The sequence below is a fragment of the Hyperolius riggenbachi genome, chromosome 6 (assembly GCF_040937935.1).
Source record: "Hyperolius riggenbachi isolate aHypRig1 chromosome 6, aHypRig1.pri, whole genome shotgun sequence".
Lineage (NCBI taxonomy): Eukaryota > Metazoa > Chordata > Amphibia > Anura > Hyperoliidae > Hyperolius > Hyperolius riggenbachi.
Genome location: NC_090651.1, coordinates 196,796,156 through 196,819,713, shown reverse-complemented (window position 1 = coordinate 196,819,713; position 23,558 = coordinate 196,796,156). Strand labels below are relative to the sequence as shown.

Sequence of the window (23,558 nt, the reverse complement as noted above, 5' to 3'; positions counted from 1 at the left end):
CAGAGGAAGTGGCTGGGCAGCGCCATCTTCCCTGCACAGCCGATCAGCCCGGAGGAGAGGTAAGGAAAGACCGGGAGGGAGAAGCCTGCAGCTCGCAGCAGCCCAGAGAGCAGGCTGGAGGCCGCAGACGGCAGCGGTGAGTGGGGGAACTGCTGGATGAGCTGAGCTCGTCCAAAACATTTCCAGCAAGTTTAGTCTGGACGAGCTCAGCTCGTCCGTAATGCTAGGCAGGTTAATAGCAAACCCCCTATGTATGTTATTATTAACCAATTTGATAGATATGTTAAGGAAAATAGAACAAGGGGGCTTTTAAAAAAATAAATAAATAAAAACCTTAGGAGTTTTTTTGAGAAAATTGATTTTAAAAAGTTCCATTTTTTTTTTTTTAGTTGGTACAATGACTTTTTGCTACAGTACACGTTATTATATATAGAGTTCCGCATTTCATATACAGTCATGCCAAAATTGTTGGCACCCCAGAATTTTTTCCAGAAAATCAAGCATTTCTCATCCGAAAAGTATTGCAGTAACACGTTTTGCTATACACATGTTTATTCCCTTTCTGTGTATCGGAGCAAAACAAAACAAAAAAAAGGGAGGAAATAAAGCAAATTGGACATAGTGCCACACACTGTAGGTACTGTGTTATTTTTTTTGTAGGCCTCATTCCGTTTTCGGTAAACAGTAGTATTATGTGCTTTCCCAAAAACTCTATCTTGGTCTCATCTGTCCACAAGACATTTTCCCAGAAGGATTTTGGCTTATTCAAGTACATTTTGGCAAACTGTAGTCTTGCTTTTAATGTCTGTGTCAGCAGTGGGGTTCTCATGGGTCTCCTGCCATAGCGTTTCATTTCATTTAAATGTAGACAGATAGTTTGCGCTGACACTGATGCTCCCTGGGCGTGCAGGACAGCTTGAATTTCTTTGGAATTTGTTTGGGGCTGCTTATCCACCATTGGATGACTATCCTACGTTTCAATCTTTCGTCAATTTTTTTCTTCCGTCCATGCCCAGGAATATTAGCTACAGTGCCATGAGTTGCAATCTTCTTGGTAATGTTGCACACTGTGGACAAAGGCAAATCTAGATCTCTGGAGATGGACTTGTAACCTTGACATTGTTGATGGTTTTCCACAATTTGGTTCTCAAGTCCTCAGACAGTTCTCTTCTCCTCTTTCTTAGTGTGGCACACACAGGCACACAATGCAAAGGCTAAGTGAACTTCTCTCCTTTTTATCTGCTTTCAGGTCTGATTTTTTTTCTTTTTAAATCAGCCTTTATTAAAGCATGTAAAGGAACAATTAACACAGTTTAAATGAAGTATAACATATTCCAAAATACAGCAGCAAAACTGTACCCCACTCATAGGGAGAAACAGAATACTTTGCAGTAGTACCATGCATTTACTTCTATAGGCAAGAATTATTTTTATCAAACCCTAGTTGTATAGCTTTCATTGTGTAACATGATCCAATCCAGTAGGTCTGATTTTTAATTGCCAACACTTGTTACTTGCCCCAGGTGAGTTTAAAGGATCATCACATGCTTGAAACAATCTTATTTATCCACACTTTTGAAAGGGTGCCAATAATTTTGTCCAGCCCATTTTTTGAAGTTTTGTGACATTACGTCCAATTTACTTGTTTTCCTCTTTTGTTCCAATATACACAAAGGGAATAAATATATGTATAGCAAAACATGTGTTACTGAAATACTTTCTATGAGAAATACATGATTCTCTGGAAAATTTCTGGGGTGCCAACAATTTCGACCAGGACTTTACATTTTATAAATTTAAAGAAAATGGACAGTGTTCAGCCTCTGCTCCCAAACCTGTTTAACCCCTTGTCACCAATGCAAGCTAGTATAGTTAGAATTCAGAACACGAATCAGATAGGGCTGGCATAGCTCAGGGTGAAAAGCCTCACACAGTCTGGGCTCTGAATTCTGCCTATACCAGCCTGCATGGGTGACAAGGGGTTAAAGAGGCTTGGGAGAGGGTACCCCAGGTATTTTTTTTATTATTATTATTATTTTTGTAATGTTAATAATAGGTATATGTGCTAGCGATCCTTGTACAGCAGTATTGCGGGTGTACAAAGATCCCTCTCTTTGCAACTTGCTGTCAACGAACTGACCAACAGGAAATCCTGGCAGGAAATTGACTGTTGTTTCTGGGAATATATGTAACTTTTTTTTAATACCAATGGATAGATACATTATCAATCATGTAACCGCTTTTAAAAATCATTTTTCTTGTCCTAAGTTTCACAAACACTACAAGGCTTTTTTTCCCCTATTAAATGTCACAGGAAAAGGCGTTGTGTTCTGCAGGTCCTGCCTGCTTCCTCTGGTCTACAGAACAGTGTCTGTGAATAAACACATAAAATGGCTCACAGTCACATGCTTAAATAAAAATCAGTTCAATATATATCATAAATAACAAATTAATTATACAATAATCAATTACCGGTACGTTGATATGAGTTAAAACTCCACACCTAATGGGGTGCAACTAAAATAGCCCAGAGTGGTGCATGGAAAAGGAAATTCACTACAAACAGGGTACATGGGTAGTAGCCTATGGTTTGCCATAAGATTAATTGATTGTCATTGATCAAATCATTAAAACCATACGTGCATAAAAATATAGGTTGTTCGAATTAAACATTTGTATTAACTGAACAAGAGGATTGGAATAAATGAATGAATTGATTGAAAGGACAATGTCCCACATATAAAGCGCATTATGCATACAGTACTTGCCGGGAGGAGAAGCCTAATTTGTTCAATTCATATACAGGGAGTGCAGGATTATTAGGCAAGTTGTATTTTTGAGGAATAATTTTATTATTGAACAACCATGTTCTCAATGAACCCAAAAAAACTCATTAATATCAAAGCTGAATATTTTTGAAAGTAGTTTTTAGTTTGTTTTTAGTTTTAGCTATTTTAGGGGGATATCTGTGTGTGCAGGTGACTATTACTGTGAATTATTATTAGGCAACTTAACAAAAAACAAATATATACCCATTTCAATTATTTATTTTTACCAGTGAAACCAAAATAACATCTCAACATTCACAAATATACATTTCTGACATTCAAAAACAAAACAAAAACAAATCAGTGACCAATATAGCCACCTTTCTTTGCAAGGACACTCAAAAGCCTGCCATCCATGGATTCTGTCAGTGTTTTGATCTGTTTACCATCCACATTGCGTGCAGCAGCAACCACAGCCTCCCAGACACTGTTCAGAGAGGTGTACTGTTTTCCCTCCTTGTAAATCTCACATTTTATGATGGACCACAGGTTATCAATGGGGTTCAGATCTGGTGAACAAGGAGGCCATGTCATTAGTTTTTCTTCTTTTATACCCTTTCTTGCCAGCCACGCTGTGGAGTACTTGGACGCGTGTGATGGAGCATTGTCCTGCATGAAAATAATGTTTTTCTTGAAGGATGCAGACTTCTTCCTGTACCACTGCTTGAAGAAGGTGTCTTCCAGAAACTGGCAGTAGGACTGGGAGTTGAGCTTGACTCCATCCTCAACCCGAAAAGGCCCCACAAGCTTATCTTTGATGATACCAGTCCAAACCAGTACTCCACCTCCACCTTGCTGGCGTCTGAGTCGGACTGGAGCTCTCTGCCCTTTACCAATCCAGCCACGGGCCCATCCATCTGGCCCATCAAGACTCACTCTCATTTCATCAGTCCATAAAACCTTAGAAAAATCAGTCTTGAGATATTTCTTGGCCCAGTCTTGACGTTTCAGCTTGTGTGTCTTGTTCAGTGGTGGTCGTCTTTCAGCCTTTCTTACCTTGGCCATGTCTCTGAGTATTGCACACCTTGTGCTTTTGGGCACTCCAGTGATGTTGCAGCTCTAAAATATGGCCAAACTGGTGGCAAGTGGCATCTTGGCAGCTGCACGCTTGACTTTTCTCAGTTCATGGGCAGTTATTTTGCGCCTTAGTTTTTCTACATGCTTCTTGCGACCCTGTTGACTATTTTGAATGAAACGCTTGATTGTTCGATGATCACGCTTCAGAAGTTTTGCAATTTTAAGAGTGCTGCATCCCTCTGCAAGATATCTTACTATTTTTGACTTTCCGAGCCTGTCAAGTCCTTCTTTTGACCCATTTTGCCAAAGGAAAGGAAGTTGCCTAATAATTATGCAAACCTGATATAGGGTGTTGATGTGATTAGACCACACCCCTTCTCATTACAGAGATGCACATCACCTAATATGCTTAATTGGTAGTAGGCTTTCGAGCCTATACAGCTTGGAGTAAGACAACATGCATAAAGAGGATGATGTGGTCAAAATACTAATTTGCCTAATAATTCTGCACTCCCTGTAGTGATTGATCTCCCTTGTATAAATGGTAAGATTAAATAAGAAATTATATATAAACAAATAATTTAGTAAATGTATGCTTGAAGAATCTGTGACTGTTTAAATTGGCCAGGCAGACATAGATTTCTCGTGCATATATTTATTATTTGTTCAACTATTTTTTTTTCTCACCACATATACAAGGGAGATCGATTACTGTATGAAATGAACATAGTAGGCTACACCTCCTGACAAGTATGTACAGTGCAATTTGGATGGGGGTATTGTCCTTTTAATCAATCAATTAATTACAATCCTCTTGTTCAGTTAATGCAATGGTTTCATCCAAATAATCTATTTATGCAGATCTGATTTGTAATGAGGTTGAATTTATGCCAATTGATTAATCCTATGGCAATCTATGGGCTACTATCCGTTCGGGGCAAATTCACTTTTCTACTGTATATACCACTCTCTGGTAATTTAGATGCACTAGGAACATAATTTGAGCCTCAAATTAACATATTTTATTATTAGTTTGTTATTTATGGTATATATTGAATTCATTTTTATTTAAGCATGCAACAGTGATCCCTTTTATGTGTTTATTCAGACACTGTACTGTAGACCTGAGGAATCGGGCATGTATTATGAAGCGCTTCATATTTTCCTATATCCAATAAAATGATCTTTAACCACTTAAGGACTGCAGTCATAAAACCCCTTAAGGACCAGAGCCTTTTTTTCCATTCGGACCACTGCAGCTTTCACGGTTTATTGCTCAGTCATACAACCTACCACCTAAATGAATTTTACCTCCTTTTCTTGTCACTAATACAGCTTTCTTTTGGTGCTATTTGATTGCTGCTGCGAGTTTTACTTTTTATTATATTCATCAAAAAAGACATGAATTTTGTCAAAAAAATGACTTTTTTAACTTTCTGTGCTGACATTTTTCAAATAAAGTAAAATTTCCTATACATTTGAGCGCGAAAGTTATTCTGCTACATGTCTTTGATAAAAAAAAACCCATTCAGTGTATATTTATTGGATTGGGTAAAAGTTATAGCGTTTACAAACTATGGTGCCAAAAGTGAATTTTCCCATTTTCAAGCATCTCTGACTTTTCTGCGCACCTGTCAGGTTTCATGAGGGGCTAAAATTCCAGGATAGTACAAATCCCCCCCAAATGACCCCATTTTGGAAAGAAGACATCCCAAAGTATTCAGTGAGAGGCATGGTGAGTTCATAGAAGATTTTATTTTTTGTCACAAGTTAGCGGAAAATGACACTTTGTAACAAAAAAAAAAAAAAGTTTCCATTTCTTCTAACTTGCGACAAAAAAAAATGAAATCTGCCACGGACTCACTATGCTACTCTCTGAATACCTTGAAGTGTCTACTTTCCAAAATGGGGTCATTTGTGGGGTGTGTTCACTGTCCTGGCATTTTGGGGGGTGCCTAATTGTAAGCACCCCTGTAAAGCCTAAAGATGCTCATTGGACTTTGGGCCCCTTAGCGCAGTTAGGCTGCAAAAAAGTGCCACACATGTGGTATTGCCGTTCTCAGGAGAAGTAGTATAATGTGTTTTGGGGTGTATTTTTACACATACCCATGCTGGGTGGGAGAAATATCTCCGTAAATGACAATTGTTTTATTTTTTTTACACACAATTGTCAATTTATAGAGATATTTCTCCCACTCAGCATGGGTATGTGGAAAAATACACCCCAAAACACATTATACTACTTCTCCTGAGTACGGCGATACCACATGTGTGGCACTTTTTTGCACCCTAACTGCGCTAAGGGGCCCAAAGTCCAATGAGTACCTTTAGGATTTTACAGGTCATTTTGAGAAATTTCGTTTCAAGACTGCTCCTCACGGTTTAGGGCCCCTAAAATGCCAGGACAGTATAGGAATCCCACAAATTACCCCATTTTAGAAAGAAGACACCCCAAGGTATTCCATTAGGAGGATGGTGAGTTCATAGAAGATTTTTTTTTTTTGTCACAAGTTAGCGGAAATTGATTTGAATTGTTTTTTTTCACAAAGTGTCATTTTCTGCTAACTTGTGACAAAAATAAAATCTTCTATGAACTCACCATACTCCTAACGGAATACCTTGGGGTGTCTTCTTTCTAAAATGGGGTCATTTGTGGGGTTCCTATACTGCCCTGGCATTTTAGGGGCCCTAAACCGTGAGGAGTAGTCTTGAAACCAAATGTCGCAAAATGACCTGTGAAATCCTAAAGGTACTCATTGGACTTTGGGCCCCTTAGCGCACTTAGGGTGCAAAAAAGTGCCACACATGTGGTACCGCCGTACTCAGGAGAAGTAGTATAATGTGTTTTGGGGTGTATTTTTACACATACAGATGCTAGGTGGGAGAAATATCTCTGTAAATGACAATTATTTGATTTTTTTTACACACAATTGTCCATTTAAAGAGAGATTTCTCCCACCCAGCATGGGTATGTATAAAAATACACCTCAAAACACATTATACTACTTCTTCTGAGTACGGCGATACCACATGTGTGACACTTTTTTGCAACCTAGGTGCGCTAAGGGGCCTAACGTCCTATTCACAGGTCATTTTGAGGCATTTGGATTCTAGACTACTCCTCACGGTTTAGGGCCCCTAAAATGCCAGGGCAGTATAGGAACCCCACAAGTGACCCCATTTTAGAAAGAAGACACCCCAAGGTATTCCGTTAGGGGTATGGTGAGTTCATAGAATATTTTTTTTTTGTCACAAGTTAGCGGAAAATGACACTTTGTGAAAAAAAACAATACATATCAATTTCCGCTAACTTGTGACAAAAAATAAAATCTTCTATGAACTCACCATACTCCTAACGGAATACCTTGGGGTGTCTTCTTTCTAGAATGGGGTCATTTGTGGGGTTCCAATACTGCCCTGGCATTTTAGGGGCCCTAAACCATGAGGAGTAGTCTTGAACCCAAATGTCTCAAAATGACCTGTGAAATCCTAAAGGTACTCATTGGACTTTGGGCCCCTTAGCACAGTTAGGCTGCAAAAAAGTGTCACACATGTGGTATCGCCGTACTCAGAAGAAGTAGTATAATGTGTTTTGTGGTGTATTTTTACATATAACCATGCTGGGTGGGAGAAATATCTCTGTAAATGACACATTTTTGTCCATTTACAGAGAGATTTCTCCCACCCAGCATGGGTATGTGTAAAAATACACCACAAAACACATTATACTACTTCTCCTGAGTATGGCGATACTACATGTGTGACACTTTTTTGCAGCCTAGGTGCGCTAAGGGGCCCAACGTCCTATTCACAGGTCATTTTGAGGCATTTGTTTTCTAGACTACTCCCTACGGTTTAGGGCCCCTAAAATGCCAGGGCAGTATAGGAACCCCACAAGTGACCCCATTTTAGAAAGACGACACCCCAAGGTATTCCGTTAGGGGTATGGTGAGTTCATAGAAGATTTTATTTTTTGTCACAAGTTAGTGAAAAATGACACTTTGTGAAAAAAACAATAAAAATCCAATTTCCGCTAACTTTTGACAAAAAATAAAATCTTCTATGAACTCATCATACACCTAACAGAATACCTTGGGGTGTCTTCTTTCTAAAATGGGGTCACTTGTGGGGTTCCTATACTGCCCTGGCATTTTACGGGCCCAAAACTGTGAGTAGTCTGGAAACCAAATTTCTCAAAATGACTGTTCAGGGGTATAAGCATCTGCAAATTTTGATGACAGGTGGTCTATGAGGGGGCAAATTTTGTGGAAACGGTCATAAGCAGGGTGGCCTCTTAGATGACAGGGTGAATTGGGCCTGATCTGATGGATAGGAGTGCTAGGGGGGTGACAGGAGGTGATTGATGGGTGTCTCAGGGGGCGGTTAGAGGGGAAAATAGATGCAATCAATGCACTGGGGAGGTGATCGGAAGGGGGTCTGAGGGGGATCTGAGGGTTTGGCCGAGTGATCAGGAGCCCACACGGGGCAAATTAGGGCCTGATCTGATGGGTAGGTGTGCTAGGGGGTGACAGGAGGTGATTTATGGGTGTCTCAAGGTGTGATTAGAGGGGGGAAATAGATGCAAGCAATGCACTAGCGAGGTGATCAGGGCTGGGGTCTGAGGGCGTTCTGAGGTGTGGGCGGGTGATTGGGTGCCCGCAAGGGGCAGATTAGGGTCTAATCTGATGGGTAACAGTGACAGGTGGTGATAGGGGGTGATTGATGGGTAATTAGTGGGTGTTTAGAGGAGAGAAGAGATGTAAACACTGCACTTGGGAGGTGATCTGATGTCGGATCTGCGGGCGATCTATTGGTGTGGGTGGGTGATCAGATTGCCCGCAAGGGGCAGGTTAGGGGCTGATTGATGGGTGGCAGTGACAGGGGGTGATTGATGGGTGGCAGTGACAGGGGGTGATTGATGGGTGATTGACAGGTGATCAGTGGGTTATTACAGGGAATAACAGATGTAAATATTGCACTGGCGAATTGATAAGGGGGGGGGGTCTGAGGGCAATCTGAGCGTGTGGGCGGGTGATTGGGTGCCCGCAAGGGGCAGATTAGGGTCTAATCTGATGGGTAACAGTGACAGGTGGTGATAGGGGGTGATTGATGGGTAATTAGTGGGTGTTTAGAGGAGAGAATAGATGTAAACGATGGATTTGGGAGGTGATCTGATGTCGGATCTGCGGGCGATCTATTGGTGTGGGTGGGTGATCAGATTGCCCGCAAGGGGCAGGTTAGGGGCTGTTTGATGGGTGGCAGTGACAGGGGGTGATTGATGGGTGGCAGTGACGGGGTGATTGACAGGTGATCAGTGGGTTATTACAGGGAAGAACGGATGTAAATAATGCACTGGCGAATCGATAAGGGGGGGGGTTGAGGGCAATCTGAGCGTGTGGGCGGGCGATTGGGTGCCCGCAAGGGTCTAATCTGATGGGTAACAGTGACAGGTGGTGATAGGGGGTGATTGATGGGTGATTGATGGGTAATTAGTGGGTGTTTAGAGGAGAGAATAGATGTAAACGATGGATTTGGGAGGTGATCTGATGTCGGATCTGCGGGCGATTTATTGGTGTGGGTGGGTGATCAGATTGCCCGCAAGGGGCAGGTTAGGGGCTGATTGATGGGTGGCAGTGACAGGGGGTGATTGACGGGTGATTGACGGGTGATTGATGGGTGATTGACGGGTGATTGACAGGTGATCAGGAGGGATAGATGCATACAGTACACAGGGGGGGGGAGGGTCTTGGGGGGTCTGGGGAGAATCTGAGGGGTGGGGGGGGGGTGATCAGGAGGGAGCAGGGGGCAGTTTAGGGACTAAAAAAAAAATAGCGTTGACAGATAGTGACAGGGAGTGATTGATGGGTGATTAGGGGGGTGATTGTGTGCAAATGGTGGTCTGGGGGGTGGGCAGGGGGGGGTCTGAGGGGTACTGTGGGCGATCAGGGGGCAGGGGGGGGCAGATCAGTGTGTTTGGGTGCAGACTAGGGTGGCTGCAGCCTGCCCTGGTGGTTCCTCGGACACTGGGACCACCAGGGCAGGAGGCAGCCTGTATAATACACTTTGTAAACATTACAAAGCGTATTATACGCTTCCTATCCGGGGATCGTCGGGTTAACAACCCGCCGGCGCTTCCGATTGGCCGGCGGGTTGACGTCGCGGGTGGGCGGAGCCTATTGCCGGTGGATGCGCGCGCATCCCAGCGCGCGATCCCCGGCCAGAGAGTGCCCCAGGACCTGACGCCAATCTGCGTTACGTGGTCCTGGGGCTGCCACTTTGCCGCCGCCAATATGAAGTAGGCGGTCGGCAAGTGGTTAAACCTCCTACCTGAGGTAAGATTGTTTCATGACCCAAGTTTTGTGCATTATATACTACATTGGGGCACCTCCTCCCAATTTGTGTACAGTTTTTACCCCTCTGCCCCAGGGGTGTTGCCTGTGATAAGGATTCAGTGGTCCTTTTTCTGGAGTACGACCCAACCTATCCTGAAAAGGACACCCAATCCATGTGGTGATGGAATACTCCACCTGCCTGATACTGTGGTTGCCTTATAGCAACCCAGGTTTGTAATTAGTAGTCAATTCACACATGATTTAATTGCCTGGAAAATACTAAACTATCTGGCGCTTCTGGTGTTTTTTGTTTCCTTTACCGGTTCCTGAGGTTCGTCACCTATGTTTCATCCACCGGACACCCCTCATTAAAAACAATGTTACACCAACTTTTTCTTGTAACTGATTATTTTGTATTGTTGCTGGATTAGATGGATTAGATGGCTTTACAATTTTATGGTGTGTGCAAAATCTATAGTTTTATGGTGGGCAGTACCTGCTTTGTAGGTTGTATGTAAATGAGTATTCTACAGTGGGTATTCAAGGGTCACTTGCTTTCTAGATTCTATCATTAGGCCAATTTATACATTTTCTATCAGTTTCAAAGTGTTTATTGATAAAACGTGTTACTGAGAATGGAATGGCGAGAAGTTTTTGAGTGAGTGGATGACTAGCAGGACAGCAGTGCAGTGGATTTTCAATCAGGTATCTGACTGAGTGGTGCATTGTGCTGAGTATATCAATTGCTATTACGAAGTACGAAGTAAGTGCATAACTTACCTATGTATGGTACCTTAAGACTACTGAAGCCTGCAAATTTTGTTCCTTTTCCAGATGTCAGTCCCACCCGGCAGGGAGTGGACCATCGCCAAGTCCAGCGGGAACTGGGGGAAGTGGTGGTCCAACTGCAGAAACCGGTGATCCTGACCTCCTCCACTGTGCAAGTCACCTGGACGGTAAGTAGAATTATATGGCTGAAAACACTGTCCCAGCAGCAGGGTTCTTACAAGGACAAATATCTTATCCCACAACATTAAGGATGTTGAAGATAACCACCTGCTTCATGCAAAGACTGAAATTTCAAGGGATTTATCTGTTGCAGGGGTCAAACAAATTCACAAAAGCATAGCAATAGTTGCTTTCAAATATCTCACTCACATTTTCTTTTTAAAGAGAACCCGAGGTGGGTTTGAAGAATATTATCTGCATACAGAGGCTGGATCTGCCTATACAGCCCAGCCTCTGTTGCTATCCCAAACCCCCCTAAGGTCCCCCTGCACTCTGCAATCCCTCATAAATCACAGCCACGCTGCTGACAAACAGCTTGTCAGAGCTGGCTGTGTTTATCTCTATAGTGTCAGTCTGCTGCTCTCCCCGCCTCCTGCAGAACTCCAGTCCCCGCCTGCATCCCTTCCCTCCCTGCTGATTGGAGGGAAGGGACGGGGGCAGGGACCGGAGCTATGCAGGAGGCGGGGGAGCAGCTGAGACTGACACTACAGATGTAAACACAGCCTCACAGCACGGCTGTGATTTATGAGGGATTGCAGAGTGCAGGGGGACCTTAGTGGGGTTTGGGATAGCAACAGAGGCTGGGCTGTATAGGCAGATCCAGCCTCTGTATGCAGATAACATTCTTTAAACACACCTCGGGTTCTCTTTAAAGCAACAAAGTAGCATCAACTGGAAAAATATACCATTATGTCAAAAAATTTCATTCTAAATCAAAAGTATATTTCAGGGGGCATCACTGCCCCTCTGGTACAACTTTGTAAGGGCTCTAGAGCAAAATCCTGCAACTACCAGGAAGTATCCTCCTTCCCCATATAACTATTTGATTGTTATGTATGTACTGTATTCTTGTGAAGTTGTATTTGTCCCTAACTAATCGTCTATAATTACTAACTGAGAATGTTTATTGTTTTTATATTGCTTATGGGCAATCCCAAAGTATAGCCACTTCGGGATCTGGCCAGCCAATTTGCAAAGTGGCCGACTACTGCGGCCAATATGCAGAAAGACTGGACCTGGCTGGCCAAGTCCTGAAGAAAGCAAAAGAGTTTAGCGCCATTTGCACATTCCTCCCTCTCCACACTTAGTGTCGTCACCACCTCTTTTCTCCCCTTTTGCACTGATTTATGGCTCCATCCACTCCGCTCCCACAATCTCCTGCTTTGCACCTCCAGCCCTCTACTCCTGTCCACCTCTGTGCTAGAGAAAAGCGGATTTATGGAGACGTTTCCTGGCCAGTACAACATCACATAATGGCAGGAGCAAGATCTGCAGATCCATGCGGGCTGTTCATTCCTAGAGCCAAACATCGGTGGCAAACTGAAGTAAGCAGGAACAGAAAAATGGGAAGTGCTTCTTCTTTTGCCCTAAATTTTTCCAAGGATTTCTCCAAAGAATCTGGTCTTCTCATTATTGTGACCATGCAAATAATAATAAATAAACCTATCCATAAGCCTAAAAGTAAATGGTATGACACTCCACTGGGAAACAGTGTCCAGTCACAACTGACTACTATGTGAGACAGTGAATCTAAACAATGGTATATCCACTAAACTCTACACTCTATATGGGATATGGCATTAAGTCGAGTTTAGTGGATATACCGTATATACTCGCATACAAGCCGACTTTTTGACCCCCAAAAAGGGGGCCAAAAGTTGGGGGGTCGGCTTGTATGCGAGTCTTGGGTGGTGGTGGTGGTGGTGATCCGCGGCGTCGCCGTTGCCAGGGGAACCGCTCTCTCCTGCCTCGTCACAGCAGCAGCGCCGGGCGCGCTGCTGTGATACACGAATACGGTGATGGAGACATGGAGAGCAGAGCGAGAGGCACCCGGAGAGTAGAGGAAGCGGCCGCCGGCTGAACAGGTAATAGCAGCGGCGGCCGCAGAGGGGGTGAGGGGGCGGGGGGATCGCTATACTGGGCTGTATACTGGCTATACTGAGTACTATGCTAGCTAAACTAGGGCACTTTACTAGCTATACTGAGCACTATACTAGCTATACTGAGCACTATACTAGCTATACTGAGCACTATACTAGCTAAACTGGGGCACTATACTAGCTAAACTGGGGCACTATACTAGCTAAACTGGGGCACTTTACTAGCTATACTGAGCACTATACTAGCTATACTGAGCACTATACTAGCTAAACTGGGGCACTATACTAGCTAAACTGGGGCACTATACTAGCTAAACTGGGGCACTTTACTAGCTATACTGAGCACTATACTAGCTATACTGAGCACTATACTAGCTAAACTGGGGCACTATACTAGCTAAACTGGGGCACTATACTAGCTAAACTGGGGCACTTTACTAGCAATACTGAGCACTATACTAGCTATACTGAGCACTGTACTAGCTAAACTGGGGCACTATACTAGCTATACTGAGCACTATACTAGCTATACTGAGCACTATACTAGCTAAACTGGGGCACTATACTAGCTATACTGAGCACTATACTAGCTATACTGAGCACTATACTAGCTAAACTGGGGCACTATACCAGCTATACTGAGCACTATACTAGCTATACTGAGCACTATACTAGCTATACTGAGCACTATACTAGCTAAACTGGGGCACTATACTAGCTATACTGAGCACTATACTAGCTATACTGAGCACTATACTAGCGATACTGGGCACTATACTAGCGATACTGGGCACTATACTGGCTATACTGAGCACTATACTAGCTATACTGGGCACTATACTAGCTATACTGGGGCACTACCTACCCATACTGGGCACTTTACTAGCTATACTGGGACACACTAGGGGAATAAGGCAGCCAGCATTTCCTACCCCCGGCTTATATGGGGGTCAATCATTTTTCCCTGGGTTTTCAGGTAAAAGTTGGGGGGTCGGCTTATATGCGGGTCGGCTTATATGCGAGTATATACGGTACTATTATTTTGAATTACTTTCTATCATACCATTCAGTTTTTACTGGATGCTATTTAGGAGAAGGTGTTTATTAAATAACATTGTCAACACTAGTATGGAGCAGCATACCATTTACTTTAAAGGGAACCAAACACTATTTTTTCCCCTCTTTTGGTCTCTAATAGCTATATGAGCTCCCATGTTCCCCTCCTCTTCTTCTAGCTGCCCTTATTTATCCAGGGGTAATTGTGAAGATAGCATGTGTTGCTTCTTTAAAGACAACTCTAGTGAAAATAATGTAATAACAAAGTGTTTAATTTTTACAATAATTATGTATACATGATTTAGTCAGTGTTTGCTCATTGTAAAACTCTTTCCTGTCCCTGATTTAGAGATTTATCACATTGTGACATTTTTACTGCTGGCAGGTGATGTCACTGGAAGGAGATGCTGCTTGTTTTTTTTGGCAGTTGTAAACAGCTGTTATTTCCCACAATGCAACAAGGCCCCCACAGTGGGATGTCAGCACCTTAGTGCTGTGAGGCGCTGCCATCACACTGTGGGAGGGGTTTCACCACAAAATCAGCCATACAGAGCCCCCTAATGATCCGTTTGAGAAAAGGAATACATTTCTCTTGGGAAAGGGGGTATCAGCTACTGATTTTGCGCTTTGAATCCTATGGGAGAAAAGCGCTTTACAAATGTTATTGTATTGTATTATTGATTGCGATGAAGGTCAATTTTTGGTTACAGTTTCTCTTTAAACTCATCGAAGCACAATATCATATCTTACACCCCTCCCCTCTCCCCCAGATGATGAAAGCTTTTATTTGTCCTCTGCTAATGTGTGTAATAAAATAATTACATCAGTTGCATCAGTCCTTATCTGTCTAAAATGTCTGCAGTTGGGTAGGCCCTGCCGTCCACAGAAGTAGAGTAATAAAAGCCTCTGCTACACTTTTAAATGTAAAAAAAAGAGGTAAGATGGACATTTTTTTTTCATTAATGAGCCACATTGTTAGCATGCATTTTAATGTGCTATTGAGATGCCCTGGGTGCTACAAAATGGTCCTCGGTTCCTCTTAAGGTTTATGCATATATTGAGAAGCAGGTTATCAGTTTGGTCTGGCGATAGATTTGTTAGTTTCTAAATTTGCTGGTCAGAATTGTGTCTCACTTTTTTCAGTATAGGCTAAAGCAGAAAGTGGTCACACCAAAGCAAAGTCTTACAAACCTGTCATTTAATCAAACTGATGACATGCTTCATAAATTCTGCTACCCACAGACAATACTATTCTTCAACCTCCCTTCTTCTTAGCAGCCTAGTATCATCTGTTCTTAGTTGATTGGTGCCCTGGTTTATTGGTTTTCCTGAATACTGGAACAGCAAATGGCAGCTACTTCTCAAGCGGCAGACCAGTACATTTAGACCACCAAAATCACTCTTTTTTTTCTATTGCTTTTGATCAAAAATAATAAAATAATAAATCGGTACCTCTGAGCAAGTCTCATATACTGTTATCATGTTCTGTGTTTCCTTACAAGTGGAAAGTGGACTTGTTAGTCTACACAACCAAAAATGTTACGTAAGACAAAACGAGGAGTCCAAGAGATTCCATCTTCTCTCAGATCTACCTATTATTCAAAGTAGTCACATGTCACAGCCATGAGACCTCTCAGGCTTGTCAGAAGCATTTGCAATGTTGATGATTAGCCACCTTCCCCCACTAAACAGGGAGCCATTAAATGCCCCAGATGCAGCTTTTCAAAGACTTGGCATTTTAATAAGATGCTTTAAATCAATATCTGCCTTGCATGTGATGGTAACCTCCATTACTAGCCCTGTTGTCATTGGCAACCATAGAAGACTCTCATCAATGATGAACTACAGGTTCCTGGTTGAATTTAGTCCTCCCCCAAGCAATTTGTGCAGGTTTCTCAGTGCAGACAAACATAACTATTAATTGCACCACTAAAGACCATGTATTATTATATTTAAGTTCATTTTTACTTGTATTTTTGTTTACATTGTGTACCAGCTGTATTAAAGTTTTTATGTATGATTTCAGTCCACCTGTATTTTTTATATATTAACCATAAACAAGTTAAAGTCCAGCTGAAATTTATATCTGAAATATGGTTTGCAGTGTATAAGAGGTTTGATATGGATTAAAATGTTTGCACAATTACTTCATATGGTGGAGGGAAAAGGTTATCCAAGGTAAGGAATGACACTGAATAGATATTTAATTGCATAATTTTCCTCAGTTTTGGCAGCAAGGAGTTAATAAAAGCTATTGTTTTATTTAACACTACTTCAGGGCCTGTGGGCCTGTTAACAGTACTTCGTTTTAATGGATCATGTTATTCTAAATTGCTGCATGCAGGTTTTGTATTAAAGTCTATGTCCAGTCTCCATTGCAGTTCACAGTCATTATAACACATTATAACGCATGAGTTGTGCAAATGACCACTGTGAACCTAGCCTTACATATCCACTACTATCTAGCAGGAAGGTTGCTAGTATTCTTAAAAGAACTAATGTGTCCCTACATGTAAAGTGAAAACGTAATCAGTTTTTTTAAACTTCTTTTATTTGCAAACATCAGCAGCATAGATTAAGCTTTGTCCCAACAAAGAAACTCAAGCTTCATCAACACGCGCTTTGCATACTGTACAGGGCATTATTTACATGAAAACAAAATCTTTCTCCAGATCATACAGGACAAAGCAGGAGGTTTCGATGCGCGGCGCTCAGCGTCAAGCACTGGAACTAGGCACCACTGTAGCAGTAATACTATAGTATGCAGGGCTCATAAGGGTAATTTGGGGTTCTGGTGATCACCAGTCCCCGAATTACATCTCCCTCCGAGTTGCTACGACTCAGAGGAGGAATAGTATTTAATACCATCAGGGATTTGAGCGGCATGACTGCTCACCCTGTGCCCAGCTCTACGGCAGTATACTAATACGTACGCCATTAAGGTTAAGTCTTATTGTACCTGCCTTTTTTTGTAACTCCCTAATGAAGCTTAGGACCTGAAGGCGATATAAAGAGTTGGCTGAATCTACTACCACTACTCTAGTAGGGCAGTGAGGGTCTTCACCCATGCAAGATTGCTGTGCCAGATGTAAGAGCGTGGCATATTTTTGCAGCAGCATTTTTTTTCCTCCAGGACCTGACCTGGCAAACAGACCTCATAACTACTCAAGACTCATAACTACTCATGTTAAGGGGGAAAGCCATTGCCTGTTCCTACTTGGGCTAATGATCTGGGACAGGACCAGGTGGGATGATTTGACTAACAAGTGATCTGTTGTAAAATACTTTTCCTTAATCTGTTTATAATTCCAAGTGACAATCTTCCCTTCTTCTTCTTGCAGTTAATCAGCCAAACCTTTCCTGGCCTATTACTTAATTTTGCATATAACAGTTTTGTAAATTTTCAAAAAAAAAAACCAAAAACATTAAATACGGAAAAAATACTTAATTACTTGCTATTATTTGCAGTATCCTTGACACATAGGTTTTGTATTATTGTCAGTGTTGTGGTTGACTTAATGCAAGTCAATAGAAGCATCTTTTTAAAAACAAAAACAACCGGAAATACGATCTCCGGTGGAACTGGGCTCTTAAGCGTTTTTCATGATTGCCTCTAGTTTGTACTCTTCTCTGTTCATTACTGAATGTACAGTGCTGCTTTATATGTTTTAAAGAATGGTAACAGTTGTGAAACAGAAGTTTTAGATTTGCAATTAAAGATGCTGTTATTGTATAATATAGTTAAATGGGAACCTGAAGTGGGAGGAATAACTGTTATACTTATCTTGGAGTGGAGAAGGAACTTTTCTTCGCTTCATCTAGAACAAAAACAAAAAAAAAGTTCTAATTTAAGACATATCATGCCCCTTATTCAATTCACTTTTTCTCCTAATTTTTCTACTGGGTGGTATTTCCACACCTTATCAATACAATGTCCCTTAAAGTGAACCAGAGACGAAGCACCCTCATGTATTTTACCATATGTATCTGTGGGAACATTAGAGAAAACACCTACCCTGCTCTCTGTTTCATTCTTCACTGCTCAGCTTGCTTGTTATCAGCCCTGATAAAATCCCCGACTGAGCATACAGTCTGGCTTTGCTCAGGAATCATTATAGCTGAGTCATTATAGCAGAGCCACAAGGGGGCAGGCTTGGGCTTGAAAAGACATCAGAGAAGACAGACTGATTCCTGAGCAAAGCCAGACTGAATGCTCAGTGGGGGATTTTATCAAGGCTGATAACAAGCAAGCTGAGCAGTGAAGAATGAAACAGAGAGCAGAGTAGGTGTTTTCTCTAATGTTCCCACTGATATATATGGTAAAATACATGAGGGTGCTTCGTCTCTGGTTCACTTTAAAGAGAATCTGTATTGAAAAAATCCTATATAAATAAGCATACCATCCTCTTGGGTGTCCTCTCCTAGCCCCCTCTGTGACATTTTCGCTGATCCCCACTGCAATCCTGGCGATAAAAAAGCAGTTTCATAAACTGCTTTTGTAAACAATCAAGATGGCCACCAAACAGGAAGTATGTCAGAAGAGCCTGCTTGTAGTGGAGGCTGTGAGACTTGAGGGAGCTTTCACACGCTGAAAACTGAGAAAAGCAGAGCTCAGAAATGGTGGAGAGCCCAAACATGTGACACAGAAGACCAGCTTAGATTACTAAGGAGTCGGGTTACAGGATTCTTGACATGCTTGAGCACCTCTGCTTTTCTCACAGTTTACAGCTCTCTCAGATAGACACACTGAGACTGAGAACAGAAAAGCTGCAAAGAGTAAACACAGCACACAGGAGTGAGCCTGGAGGGGGCATGCATAACTTGTATTCATTACAGCAGGGGCAGCTCCTTCCTCCCTGGTTCCACAAAGCTTGACAAAGGAAATTAGATTAGATATATTACAGAGACAGTGCAACTATAAAAGGCTGCAGTAATCCAGACCACATTAGAACAAGTATAGGAACTTATAGGATAGAAGAAATAAGGCTGACATTTTTGTTACAGAGTCTCTTTAAGCCATCAGCAAGCAAGAAAATACTCTTATTAAAAATGTTAACAGTACTTTTTCACCTACTGGGTTGATACTTTTTCAATTGCAAAGTGCAGAAACTTATTTTAACCACTTGAGGACCGCAGTATTTAACCCCCCCCTAAAGACCAGGCCAGTTTTCTGTTAATTAGCCACTGCAGCTTTAAGCCTCGCTGCAGGGCCGCACAACTCAGCAGACTAGTGATTTCCGCCCCCTCCTTTTTATAAATATTTATTCTATTTTTGTAAATACATTTCCTTATTTATTTATTTTCAAAAACCCTCCCTACTCAAGCCAGCCAATCCCCGGGATCAGCTGTCATAGGCTTCAGCCTATGACAGCCAATCACTTCTGTCTACCCCAGGGGGACAGCCGTGTCACACGGCTGTCCGCTGTACATCGCTGCCATAGATCGCAGCGCTGTACCCCGTTAAAAGACAGCAGTTTCGCCGTCTGCCGGTCTCCTAGCGTCTGACTGAGGTGGAGCGGAGCTCAGTCATTGAAGTGGGGATGCACGCACATCGGCAAGCGCGATCCCCTGCAAACTCCACCCCCAGGACTGCATGCTAATTGGCGTTAGGCGGTCCTGGGGCTGCTGCCGCGTCCACTCCAATTGCCGTGGAGCGGTCTTCAAGTAGTTGAACAGAAGATGAAAAATTATCTCCTAGGAGAAAATTTTGGAAAAAAAGTGAATTGAATAAGGGCCCATGTTTTTGTAATGTACACTTTGCTGCCTTGTGCTGATCCCTGCATGTGCTGATTACAGGTGGACCGACAGGCTCAGTTTATACAAGGCTATCGTGTCATGTATCGTCCAAAATCCAGCGTTTGGGTGGTCCAAGATGTCAAGTCCTCAACAGAGCGCTCTGCAGTACTGGTGGACTTAAAGAGGGGGACAGAGTATGAAGTAAAGATTCGACCTTACTTTGATGAATTCCAGGGCATGGACAGCGAAGTAATATTGGTCCGCACACCTGAAGAAGGTAAAAGGAGTAATATAATATTAACCTAGAGTAAACCACAAGGTCTGGTGTGAAAAGACCTAGCTGACAAATTAATTACCTTAATCAAACTAATGACAAACTTTATATTATCACATGATTTACATGGAATCAATATCACATGTTTTGAAGAAATCCTTATGATATAATCTGGAATGCTCACCAAGAAGTTTTCTCACTGGTAAGTTCATCATACCAAGGGCTATTCCGTGTGTTCTGTGCTTGGCTGTGGGTAGTCGGTACAAAATCATCTGACTACAACTCCGACTACTCTAATTTAAATATAACTATATTGTTAATTGAAAGTATGTAACACAAAAGGCATTTCATCACTGACAAAGCTTAGGAATTTTAAAGCTATTGCTTCTGGGAACAAAAACTCCTGGCCAGGAAGCTGACACTCTGCCCCTGTCATTGCCAACTTTAATGCCCCAGCTTGTCGTCTGTATAATAAGATCTGATATAGAAAAGGCCACAGTCATTTTTTGTAAGGGGGCAGATCTATGCACCTTAACCCAGCTGATGCAGGTTACCAGTGAACCTTACTAAACAGACTATGGCCTCAATTCACTAAGCTTATCTCCTGTCTTTAATAACGTTTCTAGAGTGATCACCATGGTGATGAGGCATGTCATATTCAGGAAACATTTTACCTCAGGCAAACCTAAAGTTAACTCTTCTATCTTTAAGTTAACTCTTCAATCCTTAAAATAACTCCAGAATTCTAAAGTTAAAGACAGACTGTTAATTAACTGCGTGTAAAAATAACTACAGAGGAGGTAACTTAACTACAGAGGAGGTAACTTAACTACAGAGGAGGTAACTTAAGGAATGAAGAGATAGGATTACTCTCTCACTGTGTGGAGGTACATTTTCTCTTGCCTTATTATCTCCAGCATGATCTTAGTGAATTGAGGCCAATGGCCTCAATTCACTAAGATCATGCTGGAGATAGTAGGGCAAGAGAAAACTTACCTCCACACAGTGAGAGACTTATCTTATCTCTTCATTCCTTATGTTACCTCCTCTGTAGTTACCGTATTTTTCGGACCATAAGACGCTCCGGACCATAAGACGCACCTAGGTTTAGAGGGCAAAAACCAAGGAAAAAAAGAATACTAAACCTGGTGTGTCCATACTGCAGGAGCGTCTTATGAATCTTCTTCTCTCCTCAATTATTATGTCCCCCTTGTACCTCTTGTGTCCCCTTTGTACCTTTAGTGTCTCCCTTGTGTCCCCCTCTGCCCCCCTTGTGTCTTCCTCTGTCTCCCTGTGTGATCTATGTCCCCTGTGTCCTCTTAAATGCCCCCCTCTGTCCTCTTAAGTGCCCTGTATCTTCTTGCGTGTCCCCTGTGTCCTCATATGTGCCCCCTGTGTCTTCTTATGTGTCACCTGTGTCCTCATATGTGCCCCCATGTCCTCTTACATGCCCCTCTGTGTCCTCATATGTGCCCCCTGTGTCTTCTTATGTGTCACCTGTGTCCTCATATGTGCCCCCATGTCCTCTTACATGCCCCTCTGTGTCCTCATATGTGCCCCCTGTGTCTTCTTATGTGTCACCTGTGTCCTCATATGTGCCCCCATGTCCTCTTACATGCCCCTCTGTGTCCTCATTTGTGCCCCCTGTGTCTTCTTATGTGTCACCTGTGTCCTCATATGTGCCCCCATGTCCTCTTACATGCCCCTCTGTGTCCTCATATGTGCCCCCTGTGTCTTCTTATGTGTCACCTGTGTCCTCATATGTGCCCCCATGTCCTCTTACATGCCCCTCTGTGTCCTCATATGTGCCCCTCTGTGTCCTCATATGTGCCCCCTCTGTGTCCTCATATGTGCCCTCATGTCCTATTACACGCTCTTCTGTGTCCTCATATGTGTCCCTCTGTGTCCTCAAATGAGCCCCTCTATCCCCCGTGTCTTCAGTTGTGCACTGTGTCTTCTTATGTTCCTGCCTGTGTCCCCGGGCAATTACCTCTAAGGGGTCGCGTTTCCAAGTGTAATCTTGTGCCCGCTCGTAGCTCGTTGACTTGTCCCCCTCTGGCCCCGGTCCCCGTGGATGTGGTGGGCGCTGTGCAGGCTGGGGCTTACCGCTAAATGACGGTACAGTGCGCGGCGATGTGAAGCGGCAAGCCGCGGGTGGTCCATGCGTGCAGCCGTTCTTCTCTCGCCCTTCACTTCCGCGTTGGTGACGTATTCGGAAGTGAAGGGCGAGAGAGGAACGGCTGCACGCATGGACCACCCGCGGCTTGCCGCTTCACATCGCCGCGCACTGTACCGTCATTTAGCGGTAAGCCCCAGCCTGCACAGCGCCCACCACATCCACGGGGACCGGGGCCAGAGGGGGACGAGTCAGCGAGCTACGAGCGGGCACAAGATTACACTTGGAAACGCGACCCCTTAGAGGTAATTGCCCGGGGACACAGGCAGGAACATAAGAAGAGAGAGGGGAACAACTGAAGACACGGGGGATAGAGGGAGCACATGTAAAGTAATGAAACTACTGCGGGGACACTGGCAGACATTACACAAAAGGTAATTGCCGCGGGGACACATAGGGGCGCCAGGAAATTAAATTACAGTGCGGGGATTTCTACCTGGAATCTACCATCCGGACCATAAGACGCAGTGACTTTTTCCCCCCATGTTTGGGGGAGAAAAAGTGCGTCTTATGGTCCGAAAAATAGGGTAATTTACCTCCTCTGTAGTTATTTTCACATGCAGTTAATAAACAGCCTGTCTTTAACTCTGGAGTTATTTTAAGGATTGAAGAGTTAACTTAAAGACAGAAGAGTTAACTTTAGGTTTGCCGGAGGTAAAATGTTTCCTGAATACTACATGCCTCGTCACCATGGTGATAACTCTAGAAACGTTATTAAAGACAGGAGATAAGCTTAGTAAATTTAGGCCAATGTGTTGGGGCATTCTAACTTTTAAACATTAGCGTACCTTTGTGTTTTTTATGTACACCACAGAAGCATTTTAACTAAACTTAAGGTAAAACTGTAGAGTATCTGTTAAATAGAAATCAAAGCTAGTCCTTGGTAAGACTACTTATAAAGGGTCCGAACTGAAACAAAGAACATCGTTTGGGCCCTAGGCAATTTAACTGTGGGTACATCTAAACGATGTGCAGGTACTCTGCAGGAGAATAAGGGGATTCTTCCTCTGTTACACATTCTTCACGCATGATTTGAACCAGGTTTGCATGTGCTAAACATCTCTGCGTTCAATGTTCACAACATTCTCAGTGCTCTCTGCAGGGAGATTATAGTATTCCTGTGTAACTTACCGTATTTTTCGGACTATAAGACGCACTTTTTCTCCCCCAAAAGTGGGGGGAAAACTTAGTGCATCTTATAGTCCGAATGTACGGTAATTTAGAGTACAAATTGCAGAATGCGCAGCGGTA

At 42.9% G+C, this 23,558-nt stretch overlaps 1 protein-coding gene across 3 annotated transcripts in view; it reads left to right on the top strand.

Moving 5' to 3' along the window:
• Nucleotides 1–23,558, top strand: part of ROBO3 (roundabout guidance receptor 3) — a 661,476-nt gene that overhangs the window by 540,478 nt on the left and 97,440 nt on the right. For all 3 annotated transcript variants that reach the window (XM_068240266.1, XM_068240267.1, XM_068240268.1), the window contains exons 13-14: nt 11,012–11,133; nt 19,918–20,134. In XM_068240266.1, the coding sequence (XP_068096367.1) occupies nt 11,012–11,133; nt 19,918–20,134 (339 nt within the window). The remainder of the gene's footprint in view (nt 1–11,011; nt 11,134–19,917; nt 20,135–23,558) is intronic.